The sequence below is a fragment of the Nerophis lumbriciformis genome, linkage group LG04, assembly GCF_033978685.3.
Source record: "Nerophis lumbriciformis linkage group LG04, RoL_Nlum_v2.1, whole genome shotgun sequence".
Classification (NCBI taxonomy): Eukaryota; Metazoa; Chordata; class Actinopteri; order Syngnathiformes; family Syngnathidae; genus Nerophis; species Nerophis lumbriciformis.
In genome coordinates this window covers 40972819-40997797 of record NC_084551.2, presented here as the reverse complement: position 1 = coordinate 40997797, position 24979 = coordinate 40972819, and the positions used below count along the sequence as shown (strand labels likewise).

Sequence of the window (24979 nt, the reverse complement as noted above, 5' to 3'; positions counted from 1 at the left end):
TTTGCTAAAAAAATTTAAGTTTATGAGTTTGAACATCAAATATCTTGTCTTTGTAGTGCATTCAATTGAATATGGGTTGAAAAGGATTTGCAAATCATTGTATTCCGTTTATATTTACATCTAACACAATTTCCCAACTCATATGGAAACGGGGTTTGTAATAATCACTTTTTCTTCTGTTGTTTGGATGCTTTACATTAGTTTTGGATGACTTTTCAGAGGCGGTATAATACCGAATATGATTCATTAGTATCGCGGTACTATACTAATACCGGTATACTGTACAACCCTAGTCATGACTAATCCAAATTCAAAATTGTGATTAATCTGATTTAAAAAACAATATTAATTTGACAGGCCTAATAAAAATGTGTAATGATTTTAAACAAGTTTAAAGAAATACAGTACCTCAATCTTTTTAGGGCCCATTGTCATACATTGACCCCAATGTCCTCCCAGGTGTGCAGCAGGCGTCCTGTAGGGGGCGTTGCGCCTCCTACACACAAGACTCTGTAAACACGCGCACAAACACACGCACACGCACACGCATCCAGCAGCCAGCAGGAACAGAAGTTTGAAGTGTTGTGACGCATGCGCAGATCAGGCTGTTTGTCCTGTTTCGCTGGTTGACTTTTACCTGTCAGCTCGGAGCCGACTTTCTCTTTCCCATGTGGGGCTTTTAAAGCGTGTCGACCCGCTGCTTGGGGTTCCGATACCGGCCCAGATGCCGTGTGAGACTTTCCTCCACCCTCCCCGGAGCGTGTGACTCAGGGGTCCCCACTGCGGAGCGTCCAAGGCGGGATTGTACTCATTGGAGTATCGGTGCGGCAGGCAGGCAAGCAGGCAGCAGGTGCACCCGTGCGGAAGGAGAAGGAGGGCGGGCCACGGAGAGGAAATCAATTGGTTGGCTTCTTCCATTAGCATGCGTGTCGAGTCCGAGCGACCAGCCTGACAAGTCTCTCCTCGCCTGCCGACACACTCGCTCCTCGCTACGGGGAGAGGAGCTGGCGGGAGTCGGGACCACCCCCCTCTCCAGCTTCCAACGAAGAGAAAAAAATGATGGGCTTTTTGCGCCGGACGTTCAGCCGCCGCTCAAGAAGCCGTTTCCAGGTGAGAGAGGGGGACGAGCGGGACGGTAAAGGAGGCGGAGGGGCGGCCGGTGGGAACCCCCTGCTCATGGCCCACCAGCAGCAGGTAGTCCACGCACCGGCCGTGGTCACCGGGGGAGCGGCGGTTCATATCCCGGCTGGTGGGACGGCCAGGACGACTATCACCTGCCGGGTTTTGCTGCTGGACGGATCGGATGTCAGCGTGGATTTGCCCGTAAGTAGCTCCTGTGGGCCGGCTATGGTTGTGTGTGTGCGTGTGACATTATGGAGGTTTTACTGATGACAACTTCTTTACAATGTTTCTGTCTTTTTGGTTACTTTTAATCACTTTACAGTTACGTCAATACCAGGGGTGTCAAACTCATTTTATATCGGGGGTCACATGGAGAAAAATCTACTCCCAAGTGTGCCGGGCTGGTAAAATCACGGCACGATAACTTAAAAATAAAGACAACTTCAGATTGTTTTCTTTGTTTAAAAATACAACAAGCACATTCTGAAATTGTACAAATCATAATGTTGTCGGTGTGTGTTAACAATTAGCCGTCGTGGTTAATAGTATAAATACTTTATTTGTCGTTATTTATATTTTTGGAATAAATTATGTGACAATGTTCGTCAGTCAACTCATTAGTGTTAATTTTCAATCTATCAAGATAGAAAAATTATCCATCCATCCATCCATTTTCTACCGCTTATTCCCTTTGGGGTCGCGGGGGGCGCTGGAGCCTATCTCAGCTACAATCGGGCGGAAGGCGGGGTACACCCTGGACAAGTCGCCACCTCATCGCAGGGCCAACACAGATAGACAGACAACATTCACACTCACATCCACACACTAGGGCCAATTTAGTGTTGCCAATCAACTTATCCCCAGGTGCATGTCTTTGGAAGTGGGAGGAAGCCGGAGTACCCGGAGGGAACCCTATATCAAAATCAAATTACAGTATGTTATTTATGTAGTTTGATCATTTTCATCGACTGATGTACTAACATCATGTGGTTTATTTTGTACATATGTAGCATTATCTACAAAGATGCATATAATTGCTATTGCAACATCCAGTGGACGCATTTAGAACAGCTGTTTCTTTCATAAAAAAATGTCAGGTTCATTTTTATACTTAGCAATGTCATCCCGCAGGCCGGATAAAACCTTTTCCCAGGCCTGATCCGGCCCCCGGGCCGTACGTTTGACACCCCTGGTCTATACCATACCATACAGTAACAATAACATCTAGCTAAAATTACTATAGTTTTCAAAAATAAAATAAAAACATGCAAATGAAAATGATTTCCTTATTACTTTGCAGTTTAGTTCCAACATGAGGCTATTACTCCCAGGTGCTTGTGGTGTATAAGTTGACGTAAACATGAGTATTTCAGCAAAGGAAAACTCAATTTACATTCAATATCAACAAAATGTTGGTTAACTTTTTAAATTCCAGACCATGTTTTAAAAATGGCATAAGTTAAATAAATAATATTTCTCTTCACAGGGCTAAACTTGGTGTCAAAATATTGGGGAGACATAAATGTTACTATAAAATGTGTTCATGCACATACTGTATTTGTTCCACTGTGTAAATAGAAATGAAGATGGGGCATGCATTAAAACCTGAATGCTAGGGGTGTGACATGTATCGGTAATTAGATTATTTGGCCCGATTGTGGCTGAGATAGGCTCCAGCGCACCCCGCGACCCCGAAGCGGATAAGCGGTAGAAAATGGATTGATGGATGGGTTTGCAACATTTGGTACTTTACAGAGATGTACTTTTTTCCTTTTTATGTTATACATTAGGTCAGGGACAGGAACAAACACAGTGCAGTCTAGGCTTGGGTTAGCGTAGTGCTTCTCAAATATTTTCTGTTACGCACCCCCTAGGAAAAAGAAAATATTTTGCGCCCCTTCCACTCTTCACTGTGACTATAAATAGTATAATTTCTCTATAAAATTGTTACAACTTTACCTATGCGTAACATTGTAACCTTAATAACATTAAAGGAAATAACACACCGGTTTTTCCTCCTCTCCCACCGTAGTCACAGTGCGACAAAAAAACATGTTACCCGAGGTCACACGCTATTTGAGAAGGACTGGGTTAGCTGGAGTCATGGTTAGCAATAGTGCCAAGGAGAAGCCAGAGCTTGAAAATCATTTTCAGCCGCTAAACTTTATGGACTTTTGTACATTTACAAATCTCTCTTCCGGTGACTAACAATCCTAAAAAAAGAAATTGTTTAATTTTGTTGATTGCTGCGGTTGAATCCAGGTTTTCTTTGACTAATATTTTGCACTGAACAGGAAGTTACTGTGTGCTCATTTTATGTTGTGTTATAGTAGCTATGTTCTTGTTGTTTCGCGCTCCTTGAAGTTAACAATACTGCAGCACAACATCAACATACTCAATTTTCAAACAAATGACCCCTTTGGGGCTCTCATTTTATGTCAACAAAAGCGGTCAACCATGTATGTCGTAGTCGACATAAGCGGGCACTTTTTAGTAATAAGAAGAACATAGTGGCCCGGGACTTGATGAGTTGGTCAGAATAGACAATAGATATTGATTCTAGAAATAGCCGCTGTCAAGGTAATTTTTCCTGTTTTATCCACAATTGATTTGCTATCTGCAGCACTCATTTTTGTTTGTCTTCTCACTCCTTGCAAAGAATGACCATCAAGACGTTGATGCTGTTAACTGATTGGCTGTTAGTCACTCCCACTGATCAATGATCACTTCCTTTGTTGCTGGGTTACCAGAAAGCAAGTGCTTTTGTTCATGCTAGCATGTGGCTTTTGTTCGCAACTTCCAGCTTCTTCCCACCAAGAAGAAAAAATGATTAAACGTTTTGTCGAACACATTTTTTACTGATATTGATAACATGTCTATTGCAATATATATTGATATCGTTTTATCTTCTAGCCCTAATTGAAATAGATGGGCTGTTGACAAAAGCGGGGCCAATTTAAGCAGGATCCACTGCATTTTAGCTCAATAACTAATGTTAAAGGTGAAATTATAAACACTGAAGTGCCGCTCTGCGACAACAAGTGCTTTAAAACATGGCTAGCTAGCTAGCGACTAGCGTCCATCCGCAGTCTGCAGGGTTTTAGCTACTTCTAAATCACTAATCCTCGCCTCCATGGCGACAAATAAACTTTGTTTCCTAGAAGTATCAACCCTGTAAGATGAAGAACAGCTAAACATGCTTCACTACACACTGTAGGAAGATACAATAGCTAACAGCTAACAGCAAGGCAGTAACCTGATTGTAAACAAATGCTATGCGTCGATCCACACAGACATCGACTGGAACAAAACTAAGTACAAGAGCCGTATATAGTCGATACTACAATAATGACATCAATATTTTTTTTTTTCCACAACATTTTGTGTCATTTTTTATTGTTTATAAACCCAGCAAAAACGTCCTTGGACACAGGAGAACTTTTAAGTATGTCCAGAGTATTGCCCTGTAACTACTTGGTATTGGATTGATACCATAAATTGGAGTATCACCCAAAACTGATGTAAAGTATCAAACAAGAGAATAATAAGTGCTTAGTACATTTTAACATAAGTGTAGATATAAATGTTAAAACTAGGGCTGCCATGTGATTAATTTTTTTAAATCAGATTAATCACACTCTAAACCTGTGATTAATCATGATTAATCATAAGTTATTTGTTTGCCCATATAACATTTGCTACAGTTACTAATCGATAATGTAGTAAACACACTCATAAACAACTCAACATAGTGCACCATTTACTCGTCTTAAGTTTAAACAGTTATTGAAACAAACAAGTTTGTTTACCTTTTTCAGATGACAATGCTGATCTCTTTTTTTGGTACAATGCGATCCCAGCTTGTTGTGATTGCTTACAGATGTCCAACGTTCTCCAGGAAGCAAAATAATTTCACATTCAGTGTGTAGTTGCAAATTGATGCTTTTGTTTGTGTAGTACTGGCACAGTTGGTTTATCCTTGATGTAATTGTGCCTCTTCAAGGTACGACAGATCAGCTGTGGTAATATGAATGCCATCTTCTTGCAGGACTTGGTCTTCACAGATGTTAGCTGTCCTTTTAGCAAAGGTATATGTTTAACTTAACTGTAAATAGAACAAGCACATTCTGAAAATGTACACGTTACAAATAATCCTCTTGACACAATGGCGTTGCACAGGCAATCGTTAATTGATAGAGCCCACATAATTTGAGAATTGTGCCATTACCTTGGGCGGTAGGCCAGAAAGAGTCGTAGTTGTGACAGCAATAATGTTGCGGCTGCTAAAGCATTGGTTATTAGTAGCTTGTTGACAATGAGTCAGAACTTTATTACTTTATTGTACAGCAGTACCATAACTTTAAAGGTGGTGACACCCCGGACAAGGACCATTTATATACAGTAGCTCTAGTATATTTTTAATCTGTCATTCTATTATGTGCCATACACCACAATCACTTTATTATCTAATATCTGCCTACTTACACATAGCTTGTATGTATGCAGTGTTGGCGCTTGGAATTTTCAAAATAGGGTCCCAGGGACCCCATCAAGTCATAAAAATGGGGTCCCACAGTACATTTTTGGGGTCTCACTGTTTTGTAACCGTTTGGAAAACAAATGATAAATGTATGCATTATCCTGTTATATCTCACATTCTATATTGTGTTTTGAAAAAAGGTTGTCATAAACGTTACTTAATTCATTAAAAAAATAAAACACATTTTTATGCATATGTAAATGTATTCATGTAAGCATTCATTCACTTTCTTCTTTCCTTCATGGATCTAAACTCTACCGCTGCCGGTATTGTTTTCTATATTTTCATTTAATAAGTTGCAGGTGCATTTATTTCAGTATAAAAGTGTAAAACGTTTTTTGCTTCGGTCATGAAATTATGATAATGGTGTGCCAGGGCATACATACATATGACAAATTGAATTGATTATTCTAGATCATCAGTCGTTTAAAACCCGCCACATCTATACTTTCATGGCAAATAATTCCAACAAAGTTAGAAATTTGCAAGTTAGTTTCAATGTCATTTAATACAGTAACTCTCAATGCCTCTAGCATTTCATCTCTGGCTTCGTGATGGCCATAAACTGTGTGTTGCCCTTTAAGAATGGCAATATGTGGGGTGAGTGACGTGTGTAAGTGAGTGGGCAAGTTAGGAGAGGTAGCACTAGCATGTTCAGGAGTGTTAATAGCATGGTGCATGTCCAGTTGGCTTTGTGGAAAACATAAATAAAGAGTCGTAACAAATTGACGGCCTCGTCATTCCGACCAAAGAGCGTAACTGTAGAGACCCACTCCACTAAAGTGGAGGTTGCTACCCCCAACAATACATCGGCCTTGGAGGGAACGTCTCCCCTGCGCTCCTCGACCACGGTTCTGGGAGCAGACAAGCAGGATGTAACATGATGTTTCTTAGTGCCTGGTGAGGCTGGATCTTTGAAAATCAGTGCACCCGGTCGTCAAAGTGATGTTTTTCTTAGCCCGTTTACATGGCGTGCAAAACATCTTTCCATCTTCATAAGTGAGCCATTTGCTGAAAGCTTCGCTTTTTGGGTTTATTGCTCGCTATGACGAAAACAGTAACACGCGGGAGTCCTAATACCGAAAATGCAGTATTTGTGATGGATAAAACTTTCGGCGAATCAAAATTTAAGACATTGTACCGGAAAGTTAATTACTTTGAAGTCGACCAATAAAAACGCAATAAATGGGGACGGAAATTTGACTCTGCAAATATAAACAAAACACAACACCGCCGGAAAGCGATATTCGATAAAAGAAACAAGTAAACCGGAGTTTTGACCCGGAGAAGGCAGGGTCGGTAAAATAAATAAAATAAATCCGCGTCCCGGGGACACGCGGACTTCTGGAAATGCGCGTCCTTTCTGATTTCAATGCGTAAAAAGACACAAAAAGTGCGTTACCGCCAACAGTGTGTATGTACATGTATTTATTTAAATATCATTTTGTGTTTAACTTTAAATTGCCACTCATTTACTGCTCTGTGTGCCTCTTAATTGCCCCCAGGGACAATTAAAGTTGTTTGAATTGAATGTTAACTTAAGTCTTTGCATCTTGCCGTTTCGTTTTTTTAATATGTTGAGTAGATAATTTACATTAAAAGAAGGTATTGTGCGTCGCTACTGCATTAGCTTGTCGCAGCCACAACACGAACATCTGATTGCTTGCACCTAAGCTGATTGGAGTAGCCGCAGCCAATCCAGAGGGCGCTTAAAGTCGGCTGACACATCATATTTAAACAGTTAGATGTATGACGTGGGTTACACTTAAATTGACACATTTAGAACAGCAGTATCTTTTATTTAAAAAAAATTGCAACTCATTTTTGTACTTAGCAAACCCATTTTGCTGGATTAAACCTGTTTGCGGGTCCGATACCGCCCACGGGCCTTACGTTTGACACCCGGATCTAGACTGAGGAAAGAAAACTCTCCTGAAGGAATCAATAAAGTACAAACCCCGTTTCCATATGAGTTGGGAAATCGTGTTAGATGTAAATATAAACGGAATACAATGATTTGCAAATCCTTTTCAACCCATATTCAATTGAATACACTACAAAGACAAGATATTTGATGTTCAAACTCATAAACTTTATTTTTTTTTTTTTCAAATAATAATTAACTTAGAATTTCATGGCTGCAACACGTGCCAAAGTAGTTGGGAAAGGGCATGTTCACCACTGTGTTACATCGCCTTTTTTTTTAACAACACTCAATAAACGATTGGGAACTGAGGAAACTAATCGTTGCAGCTTTGAAAATGGAATTCTTTCCCATTCTTGTTTTATGTAGAGCTTCAGTCGTTCAACAGTCCGGGGTCTCCGCTGTCGTAATTTACGCTTCATAATGCGCCACACATTTTCGATGGGAGACAGGTCTGGACTGCAGACGGACCAGGAAAGTACCCGCACTCTTTTTTTTTTACGAAGCCAAGCTGTTGTAACACATGCTGAATGTGGCTGGGCATTGTATTGCTGAAATAAGCAGGGGCGTCCATGAAAAAGATGGCGCTTAGATGGCAGCATATGTTGTTCCAAAACCTGTATGTACCTTTCAGCATTAATGGTGCCTTCACAGATGTCTAAGTTACCCATGCCTTGGGCACTAATGCACCCCCATACCATCACAGATGCTGGCTTTTGAACTTTGCGTCAATAACAGTCTGGATGGTTCGCTTCCCCTTTGGTCCGGATGACACGATGTCGAATATTTCCAAAAACAATATGTGGACTCGTCAGACCACAGAACACTTTTCCATTTTGCATGAGTCCATCTTAGATGATCTCGGGCCCAGAGAAGCCGTCGGCGTTTCTGGATGTTGTTGATAAATGGCTTTCGCTTTGCATAGTAGAGCTTTAACTTGCACTTACAGATGTATTTAGTGACAGTGTTTTTCTGAAGTGTTCCTGAGCCCATGTGGTGATATCCTTTAGAGATTGATGTCGGTTTTTGATACAGGGAGGATGAGGGGTTCAAAGGTCACAGTCATTCAATGTTGGTTTACGGCCATGCCGCTTACGTGGAGTGATTTCTCCAGATTCTCTGAACCTTTTGATGATATTATGGACCGTAGATGTTGAAATCACTAAATTTCTTGCAATTGCACTTTGAGAAACGTTGTTCTTAAACTGTTTGACTATTTGCTCACGCAGTTGTGGACAAAGGGGTGTACCTCGCCCCATCCTTTCTTGTGAAAGACTGAGCATTTTTTGGGAAGCTGTTTTTATACCCCATCCTGGCACCCACCTGTTCCCAATTAGCCTGCACCCCTGTGAGATGTTCCAAATAAGTGTTTGATGAGCATTCCTCAACTTTATCAGTATGTATTGCCACCTTTCCCAACTTCTTTGTCGCGTGTTGCTCTGCATCAAATTCTAAAGTTGATGATTATTTGCAAAAAAAAAAAGTTTATCAGTTTGAACATCAAATATGTTGTCTTTGTAGCATATTCAACTGAATATGGGTTAAAAATTATTTGCAAATCGTATTCCGTTTACATTTACATCTAACACAATTTCCCAACTCATATGGAAACAGGGTTTGTACTATCTATATCTATCTATCTATCTATCTATCTATCTATCTATCTATCTATCTATCTATCTATCTATCTATCTATCTATCTATCTATCTATCTATCTATCTATCTATCCATCTATCCATCTATCCATCTATCTATCTAAATGTAAAGATCTTTGCATTTAATGCTCTGACTTTGTATTTATTACCCAAAAGGCACACACTCTATGGTGGTAAAATAAGTGAATAAGGTAAAAAAACAGAATTCTAAGAAACTGAATTTGGTAAAAAATAAAACGGAATTTAGAAAAAAATAAAACAGATTTCCTAGGATGTTAGAACAGGAGGTTTAAAAATGGTTGACTATTTTAAGACACTCCTATATTACACAAAGCTATGTTTTGATAATTATAATGATAATGGATTAGATTTATATAATGCTTTTCTATTAGATATTCAAAGCTCAAAGCTGCATTTGTTTCCCTTTTTAAACTGAAATTAAGGTACGCACAGAGCGGTGCGTACCGTTACTCCCCTTGTTTGTACAATTACTTCATGCATATTTCACAAAAACGGGTGAATCTCAAATTATTTTAATATTGTGCAAAGGTTCGTTCATTCCAGCAATTAGATTTACAAGGTGACACTAAACACTAAATTGGCCCTTGTGTGTGAATGTGAGTGTGAATGTTGTCTGTCTATCTGTGTTGGCCCTGTGACGAGGTGGCGACTTGTCTAGGGTGTACCCCTCCTTCCAAGCGGTAGAAAATGGATATATGGATTGATGGCTTACAGCTTAACCATGACCTGAAAATCACAGAAAATTTAACAAACAAATAAAGACTTGACATATCTCAATTTGAATGCAATGTGTTTATATCACTTATTAGTTTCACATTTGAAGTTGAATTGCTGACATCAATGTACTTTTGCAAGATATTCTATTTTTTTTAAGTTTCACCTGTATATTTCCCATATACAGTAGTATCTCAATTTACAAGCTTCACTGGTCCTGGTACATAACCTCAACTTTTGTATCGCAAATCAACGTCCATCCATTCATTTTCTACCGCTTGTCCAGGGTGTACCCCGCCTTCCGCCCGTGTGCAGCTGAGATAGGCTGCAGCACCCCCCGCAAATCAACATCTCCTTTTGAAATGATAGAAATCAATTTAATTGATGCTTGGTCCCTCCAAAACAACACAATATTAACATGTAACATGCCTTTTTTTTTAAATAAAAAACAACTTTTAGATAAGAAATATTGTATGAAAATCAAAACAATAGAATGTACTACAAACAACTAAGGTAGATTTAAGTAATGTAATGATAGTGTAAAGCCTGATCATTATATCTTGTATATCTTGGAGATAGGACTTCTACGCAGATGCTTCTCAATCAAACACACCATCAGCAGCTTGTCCATTTTTTCATGGAGAATGTCCGCTGCTTAGATATTATTTTAACCAAGTTAGCTACACGTCATGTTTTTGGTGATTTATTTTATTCAATCAATGAATATCATCTACTTCTTCTCAGTACTGTCCTTCACACTCACTTTTCTTCCTACCTATGGTTGGAAAAACAAAGTTATGTTTATGTTTTATTTATTTTATTTTTTTATTTTTTTATCGTGCTCTGTTTGTGTTGTGTTGTGTTTGCTCGGTTCTCTTATTATCTGTTAACCTGCCCATTGTACAGCACTTTGGCTACCCCTGTGGTAAATTTTAAATGTGCTTTATAAATAAAGTTGATTTGATTTGATTTGATTTGATTTGATCTACAGCAATAAGCTAATGTTAGCAAATAAGACCAGATGTTTTGGCGGATCTAACAGGGTTCACTGTGACATTTGCTACACCAACTAATGCCGGAGGTGCTTGTTACAACTTAAAGCATAACAGTTAGCCAAGATACCACTCTTATCTCAAATTACTGTTAAGTTGGGGCACTCTTAATGTGATGTACCATTGTGATTAACACATCTCTGGTGCAGATGAGCCTGTGTACCACCAGTGGTACTCTCCTATTAGTGGTTATAAGAGTTGCTTTGATAGAGCCAAACAAAAGTGCACTGACAGTGTGGTTATATCGACTATGCCATGCCAGATCACTTCCCTGTTTTGACTATGGGGAAATTCACCCTTACAACTTCAATCCAACTAATCTCCTCACCTACTTTCCCCTCAGAATTACCCTTGTCTTCCCTCCTAGTGCCATCTTAATCTTGTTGTACACTCTCTCGCCTCCTCCATTCTTTCTCAATTCCCCGACTCCCTGATCTGATTTGATGTGTCTCTCACGCGCGCACACGCACACACACACACACGAGTGGAGTGGATGATGAGCGAGTGTGTGGGTATGCATGCGTAAGTGGCTTTTTGTAAGATGTTTTTTGAAGGTTAAGTCTGCGTCACCTCACGCTTCTCCAGCATCATTTTGTGTGTGTATGTGTGTATGTTCAGGTAAGACTCAACAACAGTGGCTAGAACAACAACCATAACAGTGCGAGGGTTCTGCAGAGGTATCGCAGCGGCAACAAATAACGCAAAGTGACACAAGGCTCATCAGAGCGGCACGGATTAGTCACAGATGTGTGTTGCAACAAGTTTGCTCATGTCTTCATATTTCCCTGGTGGCCCAGACACAGGTGACTGCCCAGCCAGTAAAAGCTTATTAGTCGTTCACCATGTGGGACTGGGTCATTTTTGTCCTACTGTCGCCGCTTCATGGTCCCAAATAGGATCCAGGTCATGACTTCAATCAGAATACGCGCTTGCAGAATGAGCAAGGGTATTTCTACTTATGGCTGATTTTTTTTCTCTCTTTCTCCCTGCCCTCCCCTCTTGTCCCCAATCCTTTAATACTTCTCGATTTCCTCTCACACTCACCAGGAAGTTTGGACTTGTTATCAGGATCCAAAGTACAGAGCTGTCATCTTTTTTTATTTTATGCACACCCACTCTTTACTGTGTAAGTGAAACTGTTCAGTTCTGTTTTTCAAACGTACAGGCTCACATGAAGACTGGGCCATCGTGTGCTTTGTCATGGGGTTTTGACCTCCCGCTTATGTCGGTAACTCATCTATGACTACCAACTCATTAGATTTTACTAAAAAATAGCGCTGCGCCGATCGATCGGCCACTGATCGGTGTTAGCCGTTTTTTAAGAAAAAATATGTGATCACCAATGTCTTTTTTAGTCCCCGGCTGACCAGTGGCTAGCAGCTAATTGAGGGTTTTCATACACAGTGTGGAGCCGCTCGCCTAAGTTAATAATAATCACCTCCGTTATGGCAAATAAACTGCATTTCTTAGTGTCTTAAGTATCATTACCAGGTATTAGTATGACTGGAGGACGAGGCTAAACATGTTATATACTGAGAGAAAGCCAGGAGCAGGCATGCTAATCTAAGCTAACCTAGCATGAAACAGCAGAAGAAATACGTTCTCACTCAAGTTTAAAAAGTGTAGATTCAAAGTAACAGGAAATTATTAAGTAGATTAATAAGAGTTTAGACAGAGGATAATATAAGTCACTATGTTTCCATGCACTAAATTCATCTGATTTCTCAAATAATTACTTTTTTTGTAGTTTCACACCTACATGTGAAGTCCCACTATCCATGCACACTCTCTATTGCGACTATTGGTCATACGCCATGTGCCTCCCGTACACTGGGGGGGTGCTTATTTACTTTTAGTGTTAATTAATGTATTGCTTTTCCGGTTCAACTACAAACTCTGTTTCCATATCAGTTGGGAAATTGTGTTAGATGTAAATATAAACGGAATACAATGATTTGCAAATCATTTTCAACCCATATTCAGTTGAATATGCTACAAAGACAACATATTTGATGTTCAAACTGGTAAACGTTTTTTTTTTTTTGCAAATAATCATTAACTTTAGAATTTGTTGCCAGCAACACGTGACAAAGAAGTTGGGAAAGGTGGCAATAAATACTGATAAAGTTGAGGAATGCTCATCAAACACTTATTTGGAACACACCCCACAGGTGAACAGGCAAATTGGGAACAGGTAGGTGCCATGATTGGGTATAAAAGTAGATTCCATGAAATGCTCAGTCATTCACAAACAAGGATGGGGCGAGGGTCACCACTTTGTCAACAAATGCGTGAGCAAATTGTTGAACAGTTTAAGAAAAACCTTTCTCAAGCAGCTATTGCAAGGAATTTAGGGATTTCACCATCTACGGTCCGTAATATCATCAAAGGGTTCAGAGAATCTGGAGAAATCACTGCACGTAAGCAGCTAAGCCTGTGACCTTCCATCCCTCAGGCTGTACTGCATCAACAAGCGACATTAGTGTGTAAAGGATATCACCACATGGGCTCAGGAACACTTCAGAAACCCACTGTCAGTAACTACAGTTGGTCGCTACATCTGTAAGTGCAAGTTAAAACTCTCCTATGCAAGACGAAAACTGTTTATCAACAACACCCAAAAACGCCGTCGGCTTCGCTGGGCCTGAGCTCATTTAAGATGGACTGATACAAAGTGGAAAAGTGTTCTGTGGTCTGACGAGTCCACATTTCAAATTGTTTTTGGAAACTGTGGACGTCGTGTCCTCCGGACCAAAGAGGAAAAGAACCATCCGGATTGTCATAGGTGCAAAGTTGAAAAGCCAGCATCTGTGATGGTATGGGGGTGTATTAGTGCCCAAGACATGGGTAACTTACACATCTGTGAAGGCGCCATTAATGCTGAAAGGTACATACAGGTTTTGGAGCAACATAAGTTGCCATCCAAACAACGTTACCATGGACGCCCCTGCTTATTTCAGCAAGACAATGCCAAGCCACGTGTTCCATCAACGTGGCTTCATAGTAAAAGAGTGCGGGTACTAGACTGGCCTGCCTGTAGTCCAGACCTGTCTCCCATTGAAAATGTGTGGCGCATTATGAAGCCTAAAATACCACAATGGAGACACCCGGACTGTTGAACAACTTAAGCTGTACATCAAGCAAGAATGGGAAAGAATTCCACCTGAGAAGCTTAAAAAATGTGTCTTCTCAGTTCCCAAACGTTCACTGAGTGTTGTTAAAAGGAAAGGCCATGTAACACAGTGGTGAACATGCCCTTTCCCAACTACTTTGGCACGTGTTGCAGCCATGAAATTCTAAGTTAACTATTATTTGCAAAAAAAAAAAAAAGTTTATGAGTTTGAACATCAAATATCTTGTCTTTGTAGCATATTCAATTGAATATGAGTTGAAAAGGATTTGCAAATCATTGTATTCCGTTTATATTTACATCTAACACAATTTCCCAACTTATATGGAAACAGGGTTTGTATGATGTCACACCAGGCATCTCCGGTGTCAGCAGCCTAGCTCTGTTGTACCTGATATCTGCTGTAATATTGGCACAGATTACATCTCTAATTGCAATGCTGATGTTAAATAGCAAACCGCATCAATAAATGATTTTAGGTTGTACTACAAACATGATTACAAGAATGTCTTGGATCCGATGCAGATCCGAAATAAAGAAAGACAGATAATTCTTACAAAGTCATTTCGAACGGCTAATCGTGTAAACAAAACCTTCGAATGTCTCGGAGTTCATTTATAAGGCTCTGTAAATTGATGGAAGACATTTTAAATCCGAAGGAAAAGACAGTTTGTGCCATGGTCGATACTCTTCGATAAGTGAAAAGTTGCTATTGTCCTGGATTATATTGCAATTTGTGTGGAATACAGAGTTATTGCTAAGCAGTTTGGAGTGCAAAAATGCAGCATGAAGAGGTTTGTGTACGCTTTATTATTTACCTTAATATATTTGTTTCATTCTCTTCCATATCATTCGTATTTCAATTGTGAGTCTGAATTAAACTGGCTTTCTCCATTTCCTTAGCTACCTTCTTAAATAAATCTCAGGTTTTTTTTTTCTCCCATCGATGCACTTCATAATGTTCCGCTCTTTTAATTTGTGAATCAATTAAACAGTCTTCTCTTCATTACAAATGTTGCTATGTTTTTATTGAATGATATTTATTTCCGGGTTATATCCCGTGCGTTGAGCCAGGCGCACACGCGATGCAAAGAATCCCCTCCGGTGGCACACACCCACTCCAGGGATCAGATTTTAATTGTATAATCTAAGTGTGTTTTCAAAACCGAACACGATTGGATTAAAGTGTTTGCCTGGGTTGTAAGATGCTTTTTAGAGCCAAACTATTGGAGAAATCGGACTAATGTAGTGCATGGACACAAACTAATTGTCACAGTCAATACTTAATTTGCAAGAGGAGGGTGAATCCATAAATTGGTGGTGTCGATACCAAGGGTAGTATCAGTATATGCTTTATGCTAGAATGATCAGGTCAATATTTTTATTTTCACAATCTTTTTTTGTGAATCACGGTCAAAATGATGTCGTCCCCTCCTCCTCTCCCTGACTGAGGTTGCCAGATACGCAGCCGAATCCAGCTCGATCGACTGGGCTACTCCAAGGAACTTCAAACTTCCACTGACTCTTACTAGGGGTTGAGGTGCTGGGACCATAATAACTGAATATACAAGTGTTTTGTCAATAACAAATCTCTAACCAACACATTTTACACAGATATTAGGCTATTTTCAGGAAGAAGTACGTCATGCGTGCGTACAATATCACAACAAATGGCAATTAAATGGAACTTGCTATTGAAAATTGTATGAAATAAAAAAGAATAAGGAGCTAGTTCAAATACTGTGTTGATATTGTTTAACTGTCAATAGCACTCCCCTTAAATAAATAGAAAACTTTACAGTCCATACATTTGATCGATATCGATATCAGCCGATCTTACGCTTGGATAATAGTTATCAGAATCAGCAGCATAAAACCCTGATAGGAACACCCATCTAAAAAGTGCCTGTTTAAGTCAACATTTAACACACATTGTTGGCCGCTTTTGTCGACATAATATTTGAGAGCCAAAGAGGTCATTTATGTCAACAAGTATCGTCAATTTCATCGTTATCACTAAGCAGCATTAAACGAAAACAACATTTCTACCACCGACTAGTTACAGAGCATTAAAATGTAGTTACTTCTTTTTTCGTTCAAGAAAACCTGCATTCTACCACAGCAACTACCAAAATTGCCCCGTTGGGGGCAGTGTGGTGGGTTGAGCGGCCGTGCCAAGAAATTGATGGTTGCAGGTTCGCTCCCTGCCTCTTGCCATCCAAATCACTGCCGTTGTGTCCTGGGCCAGGACACTTCACCCAGTGCCTCTCACACTGGTGAATGAATGATGGGTGGTGGTCGGAGGGGCTGTAGTCGCAAATTGGCAGCCACGCTTCCGTCAGTCTACCCCAGGGCAGCTGTGGCTACAAATGTAGCTTACCACCACCTGGTGTGAATGTGGAGTGAATGAATGATGGGTTCTCACTTCTCTGTGAAGCGCATTGAGTGTCTAGAAAAGCGCTATATAAATCTAATCCATTATTATTATTATTGATTAGTATTGGATTTGTTTATGCACAACATTTTTATTGTAATTGACGCGCGACAAAATAAATGTAGCCGTGTACTCTTTCTCGGCGGCGTTTAGTTTTTTCCGCTAGCTCAAACCCAGGTCACCGCCGTTAGAGGTGAGCATTCCGACTGCCGACCTAAAAGCCTGGGCTATTAATTCGATAGCCAGCAGTACTCTTGTAGTTGTCAGGGAGTGAGCCAACATACACTTGGCCCAGCCATACTGGTTGGCCTCAACAAGTGCTCAAAAAAAACATTCACATACAAATCGCGATTCTTATTTAATCTTATTTTCAAAAATATTTTTTTTAATTAAATTTTTTTTAAAGAATACATTTTTAAGGCCATCTCTCTGCTTACTCGCTGCATGTATACGTCATACATCAGTAACCAAAGAGGAGGTTTTATAACATGTGACCTGTTTTGTTATATTAATATATTACTATACAAATTAATACATTAAGAGAATTGGTTTGAATCGCGAATTGTGTTGAATCGAGAATCAATTCTGAATTAAATTGTCACCCCAAAAATTAGAATCGGATCGAATGGTGCAGTACCCAAAGATTCACACCCCTAGTACACACCCATGTTAGAACACGACCTCCACATTTACGATATAAACACCACTGTCAAGTGATTGTGCTACAAAAATGTTGTAATTGTGCTGTTTTAGCCCTACCACCCAAAATAATCTCAGTGAAAGCGTGAAAGAAAAGACCAGGTTATTCAAAACTCAAAAAGCCCCTTTTTGGAAACAATTCACTTTTGTGTTTTTCTGTTGTAGAGCAAATGCAAAGGCCAGGACCTTTTTGACCAAATCATGTATCACATAGATCTGGTGGAGGCGGACTACTTTGGCCTACAATATATGGACACAGACCAAGTTTCGGTGAGTCCTTTATGGAAAACACACAATCTTATTTTGATCCACAATGTCAGGACACTCATTCTTCCCTTTCTGCTCTCCTAAAAGCACTGGCTGGATATGTCCAAGCAGATCAAGAAACAGATCAAGGGTAAGGTATTTTTTATGTTCTTTCCTGAGATGGCACATGTGCATTGCGGTAACAGGTGGCGCATTATCAAATGTTGACGTGGTGATTAGCATTAGGAGCCGTACCCTTGTTTGCTCTGCTGTGTGAACATGGAGAGGCTGGTGTAATACGAGGGAAACAGGACATGGTCACAGGCTGCACAATGGTGACGTGCAACAGCACAAACTACAACAGGGGTCCCCAACCTTTTTTTCTTGTGAGAGCTACTTTTACAAAATGAAAAATGGTCAAGACCTACTTATTTTTTGTAACCGTTACTTTCATAGCTTAACTCAACCCAAACAAACATGAACAAATTGTTGCTCCCCACAACTCAAATTTTGTATTAAAACTAGGGTTGTCAAAATGAACGAGTTAACTCACAAAAAAATATCACATTAATCATGTGCATTTATATTAACAATGCAATTTATTTTGACCGTACAAGCTCTTTTACCTTGACCGCTATACAGTCATTGGACAAATCAATGAAATGAGTGAGGAGACTCTGATTGGTGTGCTCGCTGGTTATGTTACCATTAATGGTTTAACATTGCACGTTTGTTTTATGATTGTTTTATTTTTTACATTTACTAAGTTAATGTAATGGTTATGGTTATGATTATGGATAAATGTATTTTGAATATGTAACAGATACAATATGATACATCATATAATAATTACATACACTATATTGCCAAAAGTATTTGGCCACCTGCCTTGACTCACATATGAACTTGAAGTGCCATCCCATTCCTAACCCATAGGGTTCAATTTGATGTCGGCCCACCTTATGCAGCTGTTACAGCTTCAACTCTTCTGGGAAGGCTGTCCACAAGGTTGCGGAGTGTGTTTATAGGAATTTTGACCATTCTTCCAAAAGCACATTGGTGAGGTCACACACTGATGTTGGTCAAGAAGGCCTGGCTCTCAATCTCTGATCAAATTCATCCCAAAGGTGTTCTATCGGGTTCAGTTCAGGACTCTCCAGGCCAGTCAAGTTCATCCACACCAGACTCTGTCATCCATGTCATTATGGACCTTGCTTTGTGCACTGGAAACAGGCATGTTTTGCCCCGCTGCCTTGTGGGTTAGTCTGGGAAGACAAAAGGCTAGGGGAGCACACCCTGAGAGAAAAGCAAGTGCTGGTAGACGCACCATAGGCGGTCCTCCGACAGACCGGAGCTCCGGCAGCCTCCTGCAGCTGTGAGGAGGTGCCGGTCGTCCTGGGTTTCCCTTGCCACTGGATACAGCTCCCCACAGCGAAGAAGTGACGTTGGAGTCTGCGCTTCTCCCTCGTCGAAAAAACCTCAACGGCAGAGTGGGCGGATGATGGTTGCATAGAAGCTCCACAACGATCACCAAGGCGGAAGAAGGTTGCAGCAAAGATGGGCCCCCAATCGTCTTGGTCTCCATGCCGTTGGACCCTGGCCTTCTCTTTGCCAAGGACAGTGTGGTGGCTGTCTGTGCACCAGTTTCCCCACTTTAAAAGATTTCACGCACAGGCGTTCTCCTGAAGGCAGTCCCACCAACAGGAGGACAATCATACTCGTTTCGAGTGATCGCCGCCGACGACAGTCATGTTGGAAGAGGAAGGGGCCCACTCCAAACTGTTACCACAAGGTTGGGAGCATGGAATTGTCCAACATGTTTTGGTATCCTGGAGCATTCAAAGTTCCTTTCACTGGAATTAAGGGGCCACGCCCAACTCCTGAAAAACAACCCCACACCATAATTCCTCCTCTTTCCTCCGCTTCAGCATCCGCTGACCCCTTTCTGTCAGTTTACGTGGCCTACCACTTCGTGGCTGAGTTGCTGTTGTTCCCATGTTCTTCCATTTTCTTATGATAAAGCCGACAGTTGACTTTGGAATATTTAGGAGCGAGGAATTTTCACGACTGGATTTGTTGCAGAGGTGGCATCTTACGACAGTTTCACGCTGGAAATCACTCAGCTCCTGAGAGCGGCACATTCCTTCACAAATGTTTGTAGAAACAGTCTCCATGCCTAAGTGCTTGATTGTATACACCTGTGGCCGGGCAAGGTGATTAGGACACCTGATTCAGATCATTTGGATGGGTGGCCAAATACTTTTGGTAATATAGTGTATGTTCATTTCTCTTTATGTGTTCAAAAAGGAGTAGGAAGAAGCAAATTTATTTAATACTACAACTTTTCCAATTCATAGCAATTACTAACACTTACTAACTCCTTCTTGTTCTGATTTTGTAATTGTAACACATTTTACACCAATTAATACAACAGTTAAGCCAATAGTTAAACACTTGTAGTTCGACCAGCCTCTTAAATTGGATCATATTTGTACATTGTTTGACATCTTTGCATAATCCATTCCATAGTGTAATTCAGTGTTTTTCAACCTTTTTTTGAGCCAAGGCACATTCTTTGCATTGAAAAAATCCTGAGGCACACCACCAGCAGAAACCATTAAAAAACGAAACTCAGTTGACAGTAAAAAGGCGTTGTCGCAATTGTTGGATATGACTTTAAACCATTACCAACCATGCATCACTATAGCTCTTGTCTCAAAAGTAGGTGTACTGTCGTGACTTATTTTGAGTTTTTTGCTCTTTTCCTGTGTGTAGTGCTTTAGTTCTTGTCTTGTGCTCCTATTTTGGTGGCTTTTTCTCTTTTTTTGGTATTTTCCTGTAGCAGTTACATGTCTTCCTTTGAGCGATATTTCCCGCATCTACTTTGTTTTAGCAATCAAGAATATTTCAGTTGTTTTTATCCTTCTTTGTGGGGACATTGTTGATTGTAATGTCATGTTCGGATGTACATTGTGGACGCCGTCTTTGCTCCACAGCATTCTGTTTTTGTTTACTTTGTAGCCAGTTCAGTTTTAGTTTCGTTCTGCATAGCCTTCCCTAAGCTTCAATGCCTTTTCTTAGGGGCACTCGCCTTTTGTCTATTTTTGGTTTAACACATAATTTGCAGACTATAATTACTGGTTTACAAAACATATTTTTAACCCAAATAGGTGAAATTAGATAATCTCCCACGGCACACCAGACTTTATCTCACGGCACACTAGTGTGCCGTGGCACAGTGGTTGAAAAACACTGGTGTAATTCCACATACTGATATGCTAAAGGCCTTAATAAAAATCTTTGCCCTTTACCTTCTGTTATTGTTATTAATGCCACAAGTGATGAAAAAGTGAGTACCACTACGGCCTATACGGACCACAGCTAAGAAACATATTTTTTGTCGGCCCAACAATGGTTGAGAAACACTGGTATAAAGGACGTTACGATAACTTTTGTTATGGTGTCATTCTACATTGTTTTCCAAAATCTGCAAAACTCTATCTCTATTATTTTGTATCCCGGTTCAATGACACCTCCAGAGTTTAACATATGTAAAGTGTTTTTTTATTCTTAATCGACTTGAAATACATTTTATTTACCATAATTAATGTAGTCTACTCATACAGATCAATACAGAACACACACAGATGGTCCTTTAATGTGGCAAACATGTCACCAGATGACAATAATCAGAATCAGAATCAGAAATACTTTATTAATCCCCAAGAGGAAATTAAAATTCCAGGTCAAAAATGGTATTTTGCATGCTCATATTTTGTTTAAATATCACATAAGCACTGATGAATAGATACTACTTAGCTTTATCCTTGTCGAATGTTGCGATACTTCTGTTTGAATTTGAGCTTCACTTCTTCCTATCACTAGGATTGAAGTTTGTACATAAGTTTGGGGAAAGTTTAACAAACATAACCAGTTTTTTAAAATACAAAATACATACAAGCAGCAATAAAACCTATTTTTTTCTACAGAAGCCCCTTCCAGAATGAGCTCACATAACAACACACAAACATACAGATCATAAAAAAATTCATCAATTGGGATTGCAACATACTGTTCACTTCTCATGCACAGTATATTTGTTTTTTTACATCGATTATGTTGAATAAGGCTCTGTGTAAGTACTTACTCTACATTCTGGAAAACACCAGATGTAACCCCAAATATCGCTCCCGCTGGCCAATGTTGCTTAGAGTTCATATGACCTGAAGTTCACAAAAGAACAACGTTTTGAACGGCTATGAAGTGAACCTTGAGAATAAAAATATTTGATCATTCAGCCAGCAATAGCAGCTGTGTTAAGCAGCTGTGTTAGATAGATGGGCATAATAACGCGTCATATTTCGAAAAACCTCTCGGAAAAATGTGGTGAGCTACTAGTAGCTCGCGAGCAATGTGTTGGAGATCCCTGAACGACATGTTTTTTCTGATGTTTTGGTTACTGTACATGAGAATGCAGCAGTGCATATTAATGTTTAATATTAATATCTGAATATAAGGAATCCTATATAAATAAAGGTAGTTTGTTTTGAATTCCACTCTAGTTTTCCTTCTTTTAGATGGTCCGCCATTCCGACTGTTCTTCCGAGTGAAATTTTACTCCTCCGAGCCAAATAACCTACGTGAGGAATTCACAAGGTAAGAACATTTTTTTTTCTATTGAACATGATGAGGAGGAGGTCCAGAGGGGATGTAAAGGCTAAATATGTTCCAGCAATGGGCAGACTGTTAAAAATAACAAATAGTCAAATGGATTTTATGGAACAAAGTGTGAGTCACATAGGAGATTATAATAAATCACCAAAAATATAAGTTATTTTGTTTTGTTGTTGGGCGATCCAATAAGTGCTGTCAAACCAATCATTTATGCCACCAAAGAACAACTACCAGATCTATTGGGAAGGTTAATAGGAAGTCTACAATTTTCAGCACCACATATTTAAATATTTTAGTTTTTAATCATTTCTCAATTTGTCAGGGACCATGCAAAATAAATATTTAAATAACACCACAGGATTTCTGGCTTAGCTAATTTGCACTACCTGTCCTTGGTTAGTCTTTTGTCAAATGATCTATTCTAATTAACAGTCTTGTTTAAAAAAATTTATGGAATGTATATTTTTGAGTGATTATAAATGATTTTTTGTGTGTGAAGTAGATTCAACTTGTGTTACATTTCATCTTCTATTTGTCACTGCAGGTATCTGTTTGTGCTGCAGCTTCGACAAGACATTCTGTCCGGCAAGTAAGTCTTGAATGGGTGCATAAAAGACACATTTTCATGTAAACCATGTTGTATAATGTTGACAAATACGAGGACAAATGTGTATGTATAGTTTATCCCTAGACAATGAATGAATTAATCTGTAGGCAAATGCTATTCATGTTCCATCTGGACATGTCAGAGGTCAAATAGGTGCGTTGTACTGTACATAGTACAGTATGTCATAAAAAAATCCCATCCCATTTGTACCCTGCATAGTACCTGCTCAGCTTTTCCATTGACAAAACACAGGTACTATATTTAGTAGGGGTGTGCCAATTGATCAGCCACCGATCCGCTTAAGTATGTGACTGGCAATTGTGGATTAATGTTTTTTAATCACATAAATCACAAGCGCCAATCCCGTCTTGACTACTTATTTTAGGTGCCCCGTATATGTCTTCATAACAGTGTGGAGCCGCTCCCCCAAATTAATAGTAATGACCTCCATTACGGCAAATAAAGTGCATTTTCTATTTTCACATGTAACATTATCACTGGAGGATGAGGCTAAACACAATACACACCAAGAGCAAGCCAGGAGCAGGTATGCTAATAGCTAAGCTAAACACTAAGATAGCTTGAAACAACAGAAGAAATAAGTGCTTAGTAAGTATCAATCAATCAATCAATCAATCAATGTTTATTTATATAGCCCTAAATCACAAGTGTCTCAAAGGGCTGCACAAGCCACAACGACATCCTCGGTTCAGAGCCCACATAAGGGCAAGGAAAAACTCACAACCCAGTGGGATGACAATGTGAATGACTATGAGAAACCTTGGAGAGGACCGCAGATGTGGGTGACCCCCCCCCCCCCCTCCCTCTAGGGAAGACCGGATGCAATGGACGTCGAGTGGGTCTAGCATAATGTTGTGAAAGTCCAGTCCATAGTAGATCTAACATAATAGTGAGAGTCCTGTCCATAGTGGGGCCAGCAGGAGACCATCCCGAGCGGAGACAGGTCAGCAGCGCAGAGATGTGCCCAACCGATGCACAGGCGAGCGATCCACAGGGTCCCGACTCTGGACAGCCAGCACTTCATCCATGGCCACCGTACCTGTGTCCCCCCTCCACAAGGGAGAGGGGGGCAGAGGAGAAAAGAAAAGAAACGGCAGATCAACTGGTCTAAAAAGAGGGTCTATTTAAAGGCTAGAGTATACAAATGAGTTTTAAGATGGGACTTAAATGCTTCTACTGAGGTAGCATCTCTAACTGTTACCAGGAGGACATTCCATAGTACTGGAGCCCGAATAGAAAACGCTTTATAGCACGCAGACTTTTTTGGGGCTCTGGGAATCACTAATAAGCCGGAGTTCTTTGAACGCAGATTTCTTGCCGGGACATATGGTACAATACAATCGGCAAGATAGGATGGAGCTAGACTGTGTAGTATTTTATACGTAAGTAGTAAAACCTTAAAGTCACATCTTCGGTGCACAGGAAGCCAGTGCAGGTGAGCCAGTTTAGGCGTAATATGATCAAACTTTCTTGTTCTTGTCAAAAGTCTAGCAGCCGCATTTTGTACAAGTAAGTTTAGAAGTGTAGATGGAAGCACGTTACAGCAGAAAGTAATTACATATTAACAGGAAATTAACAAATAGATTAGTAGGAGTTAGATAGCAGATAATATAACAGCTGTTGGTGTGTCAGCATTGTCACAGTTGGTACACGACACGGGAGCTACAGGCCACCTGCTCATCAACTGTCAGTCACCCTCTCACTCATATGAGTTCACTGTCTTTCGGTCACCGCCTGGCGGTTGGCTTACTGTTGGTTGTGAAAGTACTTGAATTGATATGCAGCGGAGCCTGCTTTTTAAATGTTAATATCGCCGGCGATCACCCTCCTTCAATCGTAGCAGCCAAAATCGTGATCATGATTAAAATTAGATGATTGGGTCCGGCACCGCGCCGCAACACAGAGAGGGACAAGGGGTAAAAAATGGATGGATGGATAATTGTGCAGCCCTAATTCTGTCAACAGTTAGCACTTGAAGTAGCTGTAATAGGGACGGCGTGGCGCAGTGGAAGAGTGGCCGTGTGCGACCCGAGGGTCCCTGGTTCAATCCCCACCTAGTACCAACCTCGTCATGTCCGTTGTGTCCTGAGCAAGACACTTCACCCTTGCTCCTGATGGGTGCTGGTAGCGCCTTGCATG

General features: G+C 40.2%; 1 protein-coding gene across 7 annotated transcripts in view; it reads left to right on the top strand.

The window, feature by feature from the left end:
• The first annotated feature begins 597 nt into the window (after positions 1–597).
• The window catches only part of epb41l4b (erythrocyte membrane protein band 4.1 like 4B), an 86596-nt gene continuing 62214 nt past the window's right edge, over positions 598–24979 (top strand). For all 7 annotated transcript variants that reach the window (XM_061955191.1, XM_061955175.1, XM_061955206.1 and 4 more), the window contains exons 1-5: positions 598–1323; positions 17458–17562; positions 17647–17689; positions 22116–22194; positions 22757–22801. In XM_061955191.1, the coding sequence (XP_061811175.1) occupies positions 1057–1323; positions 17458–17562; positions 17647–17689; positions 22116–22194; positions 22757–22801 (539 nt within the window). In that variant the 5' untranslated portion in view covers positions 598–1056. The remainder of the gene's footprint in view (positions 1324–17457; positions 17563–17646; positions 17690–22115; positions 22195–22756; positions 22802–24979) is intronic.